This window comes from Heteronotia binoei, chromosome 11 (genome assembly GCF_032191835.1).
Source record: "Heteronotia binoei isolate CCM8104 ecotype False Entrance Well chromosome 11, APGP_CSIRO_Hbin_v1, whole genome shotgun sequence".
Classification (NCBI taxonomy): domain Eukaryota; kingdom Metazoa; phylum Chordata; class Lepidosauria; order Squamata; family Gekkonidae; genus Heteronotia; species Heteronotia binoei.
In genome coordinates this window covers 10,924,161-10,937,568 of record NC_083233.1, presented here as the reverse complement: position 1 = coordinate 10,937,568, position 13,408 = coordinate 10,924,161, and the positions used below count along the sequence as shown (strand labels likewise).

The following is a 13,408-nucleotide window of genomic DNA, read 5'->3' as shown; positions in this document are numbered from 1 at the left end:
CTGTTCAAGTTTGTAAAGAATTTTAATTTTTGTTTAGGTATATGCTTGCCAGATTCATCATATGGCCGTCAGGCAAGCTTGTGTTTCATTCCTGCGGAAAAACCAATCTAACTTTGAATCTGTAAGTATATATGTATGTGGTACAAAACTCGAATGTGTATAGACTTGGCAATTGGGGTACAAACCTCTCCCCCCCCCCCCGACCTGTCTCTGTATAGTGATAATCTTTGCTTAATTTTTACTTAAATGTATGGCCATAATCTTGTATCCCCTACCCCCCAATGCAAATCAAGGGGGAGGCTGTCTCACTTGGAAGCTGATGCAGGCTATGGCTGCCCCCTGTCAATCAAGAATTCAGCAAAGTGGTGTGCTATGATCTGCTGCTCACATATCTTAGCTTTTGTCATATGAGAAAACAGGAAAAAATAAATGCTGAAAGCGGAAAACAAATTATACAATACATATAAGGTAGTGCATTATCTGGACGGAAACTGTCTTGTTGCTGTAGGACTAGTGGCATATTTGGATATCAAGTTACAGTTTATAACATTGAAAATAACATGTTAAATAACTCTTAAATAACATGTTATCATAATATGCATTATAGCATAGTGTAGACAGAATCAGCCACATTGAAACAATAAACATATTCTTGAAAACATTTGTATGGAAGTCTTGATGCCTCATTTGAATAGAGATGTGAAGGCATAGGGGGAGGGGGGGGGGAGAGAACAGGGGAAAACATTTTTTCACCAAAGGATACAACCCCCTCCCCCCTGTTTTTTCCAGTGGACAGATTGGGAAGTTTTGGGGCATTTTAAAAATAACTTCTGTGATTAAGGTGTCTCCTCTGCCAGGTGAGAGGAGATGCAATATTAAGAGATTTAAATTGATTGATAGTTAAAATTATAGAACATTTCTGTAGTTATTCTCTTTAACTTTTTATGGCTGTATATCTATTAGTTATTACATGACAGTGTAAAACATAAAGTTGAGAAATACGTTTTTTCCTCCTTTTTTGTTCCTTGCTTAAAAAAAGGTAAAAGTGGTCCCCTGCGCATGCCTTCTTATTTAGTCCTACAGATAGGAAACAATTAAAATATATTATGTGGAAGTATAGATTGTTTTACTACAGTGTGACTTGTCATGCTATATTTTCATATTAAGCAATGGCCTTAAAATGTGTCTAACAAATGACACTCTATGCCTTTTCTTTGCACCTTCTTTCAATTCTGTATCCCCTTAAATGGCAAAATAAAAATATATTTTAAAAAAACTTCTGTGATATATTTTCTCTTTAAGTGAAATGCTGTTTAAGACAAAGTTTTTGATACTGAAAATGTATAGCATTAAAACTCTAAAGAAAAAAAAACTCCCAGTGATTCATGTTTGTCTTTTTGAAGTGAATGAAAGACAAGAGTTTACTGAAAATGTGTAGCATGAATATTTTGTATATAAGATAACTGACAGCATTAGTTATAGTTAATCTTTATGTGTACTGTAGATGTATAAAACATTTTCAAAAATATTTGTCTACCTGTAAATAATTTTGGCAACAGTGAGTATGTTATAGTTTGTTTAATAACATGTTAAAGAATTTGTTGTTCAGTTTAATAATTACCTAATATGCTGGTGGTTCTACCCACTGAATACACGTAAACGTTTATGCTCAAATAGTACTTTCTTTGATTTACTGCAGAATTTCTACATTCATTTTTAATTTTGTTTTCTGCCTGTCGTATGGCAAAAATGAAGATAGATATACTATGGTGGCATAAGATGCTGCAGTTCACCACTCATTCTCAAGTGCTGTTTCTATGTACAATTTTTCTTATAGGAAACTGACATTTACATTTTCACATTCCATAAATATGCCAAATAATACAATTTTATGTGTTAAGTAATGAATCATGCATTTTATGTTGTTATATCAGTTTTTAAAAAGTTGGGGTTGAAAAAGAATCTAATTACTGCATAATTTCCGCCCCCCCTCCCCCCAGACCTTCCCACCCTGCATGGCTTTAAACTCTCCGAAGTGACAGCCCAATTTAAAGAGGGTACTCCTGGGCTGTGGTCCCGATTCTTCAGGAGTGTGAATGCCACTCCATCTGGAACAAGATTGCATACCACGGCTGATGTCAGTGCTGTGCTGAGTGGGCGTCAACGTGGCAGTTGAGGTTCAGTGTGGCCAAGTGCAAAGCAATGCACATTGGGACCAAGAATCCCAGCTACAAATACAAGTTGATGGGTTGTGAACTGGCAGAGACTGACCAAGAGGAAGATCTTGGGGTCGTGGTAGATAACTCACTGAAAATGTCAAGACAGTGTGTGATTGCAATAAAGAAGGCCAATGCCATGCTGGGAATTATTAGGAAGGGAATTGAAAACAAATCAGCCAGTATCATAATGCCCCTGTATAAATCAATGGTGCGGTCTCATTTGGAATACTGTGTACAATTCTGGTCACCGCACCTTAAAAAGGATATTATAGCATTGGAAAAAGTGCAGAAAAGGGCAACTAGAATGATTAACGGTTTGGAACACTTTCCCTATGAAGAAAGGTTGAAACGCTTGCGGCTCTTTAGCTTGGAGAAACGTCGACTGCGGGGTGACATGATACATGTTACATGATTATGCATGGGATGGAGAAAGTAGAGAAGTACTTTTCTCCCTTTCTCACAATACATGGGCATTTCATGAAATTGCTGAGCAGTCAGATTAAAACGGATAAAAGGAAGTACTTCTTCACCCAAAGGGTGATTAACATGTGGAATTCACTGCCACAGGAGGTGGTGGCGGCTACAAGCACAGACAGCTTTAAGAGGGGATTGGATAAAAATATGGTGCAGAGGTCCATCAGTGGCTATTAGCCACAGTGTGTATGTGTGTGTGTGTGTACACACACGCATATATTGGCCATTGTGTGACACAGTGTTGGACTGGATGGGCCATTGGCCTGATCCAACATGGCTTCTCTTATGTTCTGTTTGACCAAAAGAATGCCCATTTTGTCTGGGTTCAGTATCAGTTTCTTTGCCCACATTGAGCCCTGTGTGGGTTGAAAGTTTTGATTCTTTCTCTGGGATCTGAAGCAAAAATAGAGTGAACTGAATTATGCAATGTGTGAAGGTTTTCAATTTATCTGTCTTGAATATCCTGCAACTCAGTTTCACTGGATGATCTACTTCAGGGGTGGCCAAACTTGTTTAATGTAAGAGCCACATAGAATAATGTTTGAGAGCTGCAAGACATGAACGTCAGGTGTTTGAGAGCTGGAAGGAAGGAAGGCAAATAGATGGGGGAAAGAGAATGGAAAAGAAAGCAACTTTAAATGTATTCTCCAAGCTGGCGAACAGGGTGGTGTGGCTCCTGAGTCACCATTTGGCCAGCCCAATTTAGTTCTAGCACTGTGAGTGAGAGCAGCAAATTTCTCTCTGATCCTTTTTTTTAAAGTCTTGTATAATTTTATGAACCAGAAATGTTCTTTTTGGTGCTTTTCTGGGGCCCATAAAATGGAATGCCAATGCGACTTCTGTGCTGGATTCATAATGCACAACGGTATAAACATTTAATGCTTCTCTACTGTAAACTTGCAATGGATAAATTTATAATGATATTTTACCCAAACTGAATGCAAAAAAATCTTTTAACTGGGCATATTTTTTAAAGATGAACCGCTGGTTAAATCTAATGTATTCTCCTTTTCTTGTCAAAGTATGTGGAAGGGTCCTTTGAAAAATACCTGGAACGGCTTGGAGACCCCAAGGTAAGTCTGAAATATTCTGTCTCCTTTGGAATTGCACTGAAGTATTAAGGTAAAAGGTAGTCCCCTGTGCAAGCACCAGTCGTTTCTGACTCTGGGGTGATGTTGTTTTCTCAACGTTTTCACAACAGACTTTTTTTTTACGAGGTGGTTTGCCATTGCCTTCTGCAGTCATCTACACTTTCCCCCCAGCAAGCTGGGTACACATTTTACTTACCTCGGAAGGATGGAAGGCTGAGTCAACCTCAAGCCAGCTACCTGAACCCAGCTTCTGCCGGGATCAAACTCAGGTCGTGAGCAGAGTTTAGGACTGCAGTACTGCAGCTTTACCACTCTACTCCACAGGGCCCAACTGAAGTATTACCACTGTACAAAAATTGAAAGTATTGTATTATTTGGTAAACTTAATCAAAGGCTCAGTCCTTTAGAGGCTAGTTAGATACCCTGAAGAAACCAAAGTGAGGAAATATCTTGACAAGCCATTCCTATGTTGAAAATTTATTTTGTAATTGGCTGCTTTTGCTACAGTATATTGTAAAATTTCTGCCAGGAATTGTAACTAAATGTCTTAAGAAGTTATGTTTTGGGGTCTACTCAAGCTGTGTTGGAGTGGCACCATACCATAGAACTTAACATCCTTGTAGCCGTCTTGAAAGAATCCTGAGGGTTCTGTTGCTTGAGGTGTGGGGGTCAAGGGTTGTTGTGGTGGGACATCTCTTAACCTGCCGGTGATCAGAACCCATGTGGTCCCAGCAGGAGTGGGAGATTGACCAAGAGTAAGGATAACTGGCCATATCATCCAGAAGATGCACCTGTCTTGAAGGGAGTAGAGTGCCATTCCTTTGTGTTTCTTGTAGTCTTGACTATATGGATCAGGCTTAAAAGGGTCAAGCTGGGCTCCGTTGGCCAGGAGGGGATACAGTGCTGTCATGAAGAGACGATGTGCTTAGTACGGGCCCACTAGAAGGCCTCATGTCTACGGTCCCCCACACCCTGAGGTGGGCCATCCAGTCAGCTTGCTGTTTACAAGGGTATTTAAAAAGGGGGAAGATTGTAAAGTGACTAAAGACATTGGTGCTTCTAAGGCCTACCTAAGATAATATTTTGGACTGCCTTGGATTAGATGAAATTGTCTAACAAGACTGTTCAATTTACAGATGGTGTTGGGACCTTTATTAAAAATGTGAGTTAGTACAGAACTGTGTTAGATATCTGATCAGTCCATTAACGTCCCTTCTGTACAAACAGGAAAGTGCTGGACTTCCTGAAATCAGAGCCTTCTCGCTGATCTATAAGTAAGTATTCTTTCTGATGTCAGTACTTGAGCTGTTTCAGTTTTTTAGGCGAAACATCCGATGATACATACTTTATTTGATTTATATCCTGCCCTCCCCTCCGAAGCAGGCGCTCAGTAAGTGAGCTCAATCAAAGGTTGCCTGTGTTGCATGCAGAAAGGTCTGAGTTCAGTCCTTGGTATCAGGAAAGACTCTTCTCTTCTTGAGGCCAGTCAGAACAGACTGAACTAGATGTATTTATGTACCCAGTGGTTTGGCACACGAGTCAACTCTATGGCTCCGCACATTTATCATCCCTTCAGTTGCCCCCGCACAGTAAAATTCCCTCTTATTGCAGTATTTAATAAGGTATAACATATATATCTCAAACTATAGCGTTAAGATGCGATGAAAGATACAGAATGCTGGGAGTTTCAAATGATTGACTGTAATGAGCAGGGATCTGCACCAGTTTCAGAACGGCGCAGCATGGGTTGAGTTGGAATTTATTAAGTTAAATTTGTTGGAGTTTATTAAGTTAAATTTGTGTCTGGATTCTGTCTGATCTGTTATGAATTTCTTTCTGATTTGTTATGAACCCTGGGCTATAGAAATATCTGGGTATATTTATTAAAGTAAGTTATATGCCACTTTTTAATATTAAGGTTCTGAAGGCAGTGGGGGAAAAACACACAACTGATGCATCCAGTCAAGACCCCCCATAAAACCAGCTACAGAGCATTACAATAATAGCCACCCGCAGTTCGTTTGGGAATACAACTCAGCAGTAGATAAAAACATCACAATCTACAGCTAAGCACAATAAAATGGGGGATGTCATTGTCGCTGTATTTAACAGAAGTGACAGTTTATAGCACATGCTGGGAAAGTGAAACTGATGTGCTAAGCTAGATCATCTAACTGACAGGCGGTGGCTGGTTGCCAGAGGTTGCATCAGCCTAGAGCTTGCATCAGCATGACGCAGCAAGATGCTGATTGGTTCCTCCATGTATAAATGTACAGAGATACTTTGGTATGTGTGGGTTAAGAAAGTTGGAGAGCAGCGGAGCGTATTGTCGGATTGGAGAGTGACTGGAGTGTAAATAAACTGTATGTAGTGGTTTTACAGCTGCTGTGTGCAACCTTCATTCCTGCGTCACTGAAGGTCACCCCCTTGGACAATAAGCGCATCGACAGTCATTTGCAGTAGAAAAACCATGTTCTGTGGTCCAGTCAGTAACTTGAAGAGTTATTAAAAAGAGGAAGTGAGCCTGCTAAAGTGTAAAAAAAAAAAAATTCTGAGAGCACGGGAGAATAAAAACGTTTTCACTTTGTGCAGGCTAGTCAAATATTACTGTGTGGGTCATTGCTTGGCACACTGTGCCATAATTGCCAGTGCAAGTAAATCCTCTAGCCTGTTTGCTCCACGCAGTGCACCATGATGTTTAGTAGGAGTGTGTATGACAAAATTTCCAAGCTGTCTTCTACTGTATTTGCAACTCCTCCCAATTTAGTATCATCTGCAAATTTCTTCTAAACATCACTCCCCTTACCTATAGCTTGGTGGTTCCCAAACTTTTTCAGAACACCACTCCCTTATTTGCATAAACTCATTCCTAGTACCCCCTATTCTATAAAAAGTATTATTCAGAACGAATGGATCCAACTGGATTCCAGAATGCTCTGTTGAATCCAATGCCTTCTTTTGATGAGCTGATAGAGGACTGGAACTCCCAGCTTTCTGATTCCATCAATGAAATTGCACCCTCCCCCCCCTCAATATCTTCTCCATCCCTGACAGAAAACATCCTCCTGGTATACTGTGGAAATCAGGAGAATGAAACAGGAACTTAGATGACTGGAACAATAGTGATGATCCCTCAAGAGCATTTTATAGGACGTTTATGAAATCCGATGAGATGATGGTGAAGGCTGCTAAAAAGATTTTTATGCGATCTCCACCATGTCTTCTAGCTCTTGCCCAGCTTTAATTATTAAGGATAATTCAGTTTTTTACATCCCAGTTTTTTACCCAGAATAATAGTAATTTGCCTATAAACTGAGGCATTTGCAAACTTTTTTTTGCAGATAGCCTTTGTGGCGGAACCGGCCCGATTCTGCCTTCAGGCCCGGTCCCGTCAGCTCCCTATCGAGTCGCCAACTCCTGGAGGGAGCTATTTCTCCTCCTGCCCCTTGGGCTCGCTGCCACCACCTGCTCAGTCCCGGGGTCCAGATTGAGAGGAACAGGACTCCCAATCCCCCTTTCCAGCTGTGAGGCTAGGCCTCCAGGTCCTCTGCCACCCTGCACTTGGGTTTCACAGAGACCTCAGCACTTCTTTGGGGCACCCCTGGAGGTTTGGCACCTTATCCAACTGCATGCCTTCCCCCTTCCCCGGGGCCCCCTTCTCAACACAGCGTGGTCTAAAGCGATCTGGGGATCTAGGTGGTACAGAGATTGATTGCCAGCATTTAAACAGTAAAAATATATTTATTTAAAAAGAGAAAAAGATAGGAAAAGAAAAACAAACCAAAAACAGTTGCCTTTAAAAAAAGTAGCACCGCACAGCAAAGCACAGCAAACAGCATAACAAAATAAAGGTGGTTTTTAAACGCATCGTCTTGTCCCTGGTCTATACTTGATCTGTCTAAGAAAATGACTTACTTTGTCTGCCTGCCTGGGGGCCCCCAGGCAGGAGCCTCCATTGCTCACCACATGCTTGCTCGAGCGCTGGCTCAAATCTGCCCTCTCTTCCTGCCCAACACATGGCAAGAACAACAGCCCTTCCTGCCTCTCTAGGAGACTTTCCCCCTAGCGTTGTTGGTTTGGCTCTGGAAGGGAGGGGGGGAGTGAGGGGAAGGCTACAAAGCCGGCTGAATGGATTTACTGATCCCTGCCTTTTTGGATGAAGCACCAACACTCTCAGATGGCGTTTCTCCACAGCCTTGTTGCTCCACTGCAGTTTCCCAGCCTGCTTTGAAGCAGTACATAAACTGGAGGCCCCTTGGCCGTCTTTGGATTCAGTTTTTGATACGTTCAGCTGGTTCTCCCAAGCTGATGTTAACAGGACTCTGGGTGCTCTTAGGCCAACCACCTGCCTCTTAGATCCATGCTGGTGAAAGCCAGCGGGAAGGGGATATAACACCCTCTGGGAGGTATCAACCTATCCCTGGAGTCAGGAATTTTTCCAGTAGGGCTGGAGGAGGCAGCAGTTACCCTGCTCTTGAAAAGATTGAACTCAGACCCTATAGATCCAACCAATTACCACCCAGTTTCCAATCTCCCATTTCTGGGTAAGGTAATTGAGAGGGTGGTGGTGGAGCAGCTCCAGAATTTCCTAGGTGACACATTGGCATTGGGTCCCTTCCAGTCTGGTTTCTGGCTCAGCCATGGGATGGAGATCTTGTTGGTTGCCCTCACAGATAACCTCCAAAGGCAGCTGGATTTAGGGTGGGTTGGCACTGCTGATATTGCTCGACCTTACAGCTGCATTCAACACAGTTAATTATCAGCCAGTATCATAATGCCCCTGTATAAATCGATGGCGCGGTCTCATTTGGAGTACTGTGTGCAGTTCTGGTCGCCGCACCTCAAAAAGGATATTATAGCATTGGAGAAGGTCCAGAAAAGGGCAACTAGAATGATTAAAGGGCTGGAGCACTTTCCCTATGAAGAAAGGTTGAAACGCTTGGGGCTCTTTAGCTTGGAGAAACGTTGACTGCGGGGTGACATGATAGAGGTTTACAAGATTATGCATGGGATGGAGAAAGTAGAGAAAGAAGTACTTTTCTCCCTTTCTCACAATACAAGAACTCATGGGCATTCGATGAAATTGCTGAGCAGACAGGTTAAAACGGATAAAAGGATGTACTTCTTCACCCAAAGGGTGATTAACATGTGGAATTCACTGCCACAGGAGGTGGTGGCGGCCACAAGTATAGCCACCTTCAAGAGGGGTTTAGATAAAAATATGGAGCACAGGTCCATCAGTGGCTATTAGCCACAGTGTGTGTGTATATATAAAATTTTTTGCCACTGTGTGACACAGAGTGTTGGACTGGATGGGCCGTTGGCCTGATCCAGCATGGCTTCTCTTATGTTCTTATCTGCTGTTGACTCACTGCCTTGCCGCCGTTGGGATTTGTGAGGTCGTCCTGCAGTGACTTACCTTATTCCTTTATGGTTGGAGACAGAGAGTGGTGTTGGGGAGGGGAAGTGTCTCTGACGTACCTGCTGGAATGTGAGGTTCCTCAGGTTGCACCCCTCTCCCTGATGTTATTTAATATCTACATGTGCCTCCTTGCTCAGCTAGCGTGGGGTTTTAGGCTTGGGTGTTATCAATACGCCGACGACACCAGCTGTTTCTGCTGATGGGTGGCTGGCTGGATGCTGCCCTGTGAATTAAGCTGAGGGTTTGGAGGCCATTGTTGGGTGGTTAAAGCAGAGCTGGTTGAAGCTGAATCTGGGAAAAACAGAGGTTCTGTGGATGGGGGAGCTGGGACTGGGTTGTCATATCCCAGCTCTTAACAGGGTGCCCCTATCACCAGTCCTGAATGTCAAGAGCTTGGGCATGATTCTGGATGCCACCTTGTCTATGGAGGCCCAGGTCATGAAGGTTGTCAAACTGGCATTTTCCGAACTGCACCAGGTTAGGCAACTGGCTCCCTACCCGATCTAGCCATGGTAATCCATGCAGTGGTCACCTTCAGGATAGATTACTGTAATTCGCTCTACACAGGCCTCCCCTTGCTGACTCGGAAGCTCCGATTCAGAATGCAGCTGTACGGGTCCTAATTGGGGCCCCTCATATGGCACACATACATCCCATGCTGTTTGAGCTGCGCTGGCAACTAGTGGAGCATCGGATCTGGTTCAGGATTCTGATTTTGACCTTTTAAGACCCTCAGTGGTCAGGGACTGCCTCTTTCAATATGTCCCAGGAAGAGCGTTATGATCTGGAAATAAGAACCAGGTCCCTGACCTGAGAGATATCTGGCAGTCTTGCCTAGGGGAATCCTCTGCCGGAGAACATCTGCACCCTATGGGATTTGCTACCTTCCGTAGGGTTGCAAGACAAAAATGTTCTGCCAGGCATTTGGCTGAGAAGAGTGACCGTCTGGCACTCTCATATCCCACCCTTTCCCTCCCGTTGTCTTATATCTTACTTACCCAGGGGGGAAGTGAGTACTGAAAATGGGTTGCAGTCTTGGGCAGTATATTGTTTTGTTCTGGCTCTATGCATTTTAATGCTGTTTTAATCTTGTATTATTGTCCAAGGTTGCAACCAGTTTTCAGTACCCACTTGCCCCCTGGTTCACCGAGCCCTGCTTGCAGGGAAGGACGGCCAACAAGTCAAATTTAAGAAATAGTAAATAATTAAATAAAACAGAAACAATTGCATATTTATTCAAAATCCAGTTAAAACCTTTTAGTTTAATCTTTTCAACAAAATTGATGGACTTGATTCGATGATAGCAGCTTTTCAAAGTCTTACAGTATTTAGCCTGAATCTTAGTACATTTAGTAACCACTTCACTGTTCAACAAGTTCTTAATGCTGGTCAATTGACCATAATAAATTGGAACTGGAATGTTATAGAAGGGCTTGATGAAGTGGTACCAGGTTCCCAACATCTGGTTTAAAGTCACTGACCAGGAATCCTAAATCACCACAGTTAGTAATCTGGAGTCAATTTCTTTGTTTGGAGAGAAGCTGGTTGACCTCACCAAAACAATGTTCCACCAGATATGATGTTAGAAAATGGAACAAAGAACTTCTTAAACACTGTCCATAGTGCTGGATAGTGATTAGAAATTTCCTTCTGTGACCAGAACTCTTGGTACAGTTTCTTAAACTTTGGCTTCAGTTGATATCATTTTGTAGTTCAAATAGTTCTTCTCTTCTGCCCCTCCTCACTATCTGAAAATGGATTTATCACCCAAGCTGGAATTTTTGTAGAAAGAAAATCTTCAAACTGCTCAGGCGTCTCTTCATGCAGCATATCCAAATGGTCACAACAAAACTTGCAGATCATCATCTTTTATCCCACCTGTCTCTTCTAGCTCAGACAGACTTGGCAACTGGTATAGCTTATGACAGCACATATTGTGTTTGAATGGACTTAACTTTGAAATATGTATAGAGATGACAGATTTGGGCTTCATAAGATAAACTTCATGTTGTTGCAACTGCAAATTCATTTTATTGAACTTTGCAAATTGTTCTCTTATATCAGCAATATCATGCCTGATCTCTTTGAGTTCATCACTGCACAAAGCGGTCGTTTCTTCAGAGCAACAAGAACTCCACAACACTTGTCAAAAAAGGTTGTAAGAGGCATCTCACACACTAGCCTTCCGAGAGCCAATGGACTTCAGTATAAAACAGCAAATGTTCAAAGTCATTCTCAGGGCAGAGTTTCTGAAATAGATCACTGAGACACGAGCTTCAGTTTTATTCACTACAGTAATGGCAGTCTATAATGACGTACGCAGGCGATGACTGGGTTTTTTGCAACCAGATATAGGCAGTGAATGACACTGAATGGTAAAGACATTTGGCAGTGCTGGGCAACACACGCCTGATAGCAACCAGTCAGTGATGATCCTCCATCAGTTTCACACACGAGTATGTTAGTAAAGGGAATTTCCTGGTCTTTGAAGAACAGGAGATTGGATTTATACCTCGCCCTTCACTACCTGAAGGAATCTCAAAGCGACTTACCCTTCCCCTCCCCACAGCAGATACTCTATTAGGTAGGTGGGGTTGAGAGAGCTCTCCCAAGAACTGCTCTTGAGAGGAACAGCTCTGCGAGAACTTGTGGCCAGATTAAGGTCACATCAGCAGGTGCACATGGAGGAGTGAAGAAGCAAACCCAGTTGTAGATAAGAGTCCACACTTCTAACCACTACAAACTGGCTCAGAACTGCTCAACAGTACAAAATACTGACTCTTTAGCATCTGTTCTTAGTAGCTTTGCAAATAACAATTCTTGAGGCCAACTTTAATCTTGTATAAAGTGCACTTAAGCAAGAAGCAAATACTTATTGCCTAGCAAAGTTGACTCATTCAGTTGCAATGCAAATTTTGTCATCCTTAATGTGCTGCACAACGTATCTTCCATATTTCATCTGTGCATCTTTGCATATATTGTTGCTGAGAAGAATAATCATAATTATATGGTGCCTTATGCAATCAGAACTCAGAACCTCACCAGTTACTGGTAGTTACTTCACCAGTTGCATGTGGCTTTCCAGACTTAGTCAACAATGAAATGTTGTATGATGCACACAAACCATCAGTGTTTTGTTGTGAGCTATTGCAAAACATGTTTGACAAAGCTGGCCGCTTCTGAAATTTGTCACAAAGCAAATGCAAAAAAAATTCACTTCTTGTCTCCCTTGTCAGGAAGTGCCTTCTTCTAGATGACTCTAGATTAGATGACCCTGGAGATCCCTTCCAACTCTATGATTCTTCAAATAGTCAATTTGGAATGCTTCAGTGCTTCATTAGAAAAGAGCTTTCGCTTATTAGGCACACTGGCAGCTCCTGGATTGTGAATGTTAGTATAAATCAGTACTTCAGATATTCTAAACTATATTGTCTGCATTTCTTATTTGTCTGGCAGCCAGAAGATCCTACAATTGGCATCACATACCATCATACCCATGGCATAGTGACTTGTGCTCAAACAACATTGAAAATTAGGGTTTGTAGAGTCTTTCGGGATCAAGTGCCGTGTTCTACTGGAGAAAGTTTTCCTTCCAGACGTTTCGTTCTCAGCTGCAGAGAACATCCTCAGTGGCGTTGCAGCCGGAGCAGGCGCTCAGACCTGAAAATGTAAAGCTGGTATTGACCAATGTCCACAGTCCTAGAATCACAGAATCATAGAGTTGGAAGGGACCTCCAGGGTCGTCTACTTCAACCCCCTGCACAATGCAGGAAACTCACAAACACTTCCCCCTAAATTCACAGAATCTTCACTGCTGTCAGATGGCCATCTAGCCTCTGTTTCAAAACCTACAAGGAAGAAGAGCCCACCACCTCCCAAGGAAGCCTGTGCCACTGAGGAATCGCTCTAAGGGTCAGGAAGTTCTTCCTAATGTTGAGCCGGAAACTCTTTTGATTTAATTTCAACCCATTGGTTCTGGTCCTACCTTTCGGTGCTACAGAAAACAATTCCACACCATCCTCTAGATGACAGCCCTTCAAGTACTTGAAGATGGTGATCATATCATCTCTCAGCCACCTCCTCTCCAGGCTAAGCATGCCCAGCTCCTTCAACCTTTCCTCATAGGACTTGGTCTCCAGACCCCTCACCATCTTCGTCGCCCTCCTCTGGACCCATTCCATCTTGTCTATATCCTTCTTAAA

The 13,408-nt window shown here is 42.6% G+C and overlaps 1 protein-coding gene across 1 annotated transcript in view; it reads left to right on the top strand.

The window, feature by feature from the left end:
- Positions 1-13,408, top strand: part of ALG13 (ALG13 UDP-N-acetylglucosaminyltransferase subunit) — a 132,258-nt gene that overhangs the window by 37,391 nt on the left and 81,459 nt on the right. The window contains exons 10-12 of the mRNA XM_060249109.1: positions 38-121; positions 3,716-3,766; positions 5,012-5,058. Of these exons, the coding sequence (XP_060105092.1) occupies positions 38-121; positions 3,716-3,766; positions 5,012-5,058 (182 nt within the window). The remainder of the gene's footprint in view (positions 1-37; positions 122-3,715; positions 3,767-5,011; positions 5,059-13,408) is intronic.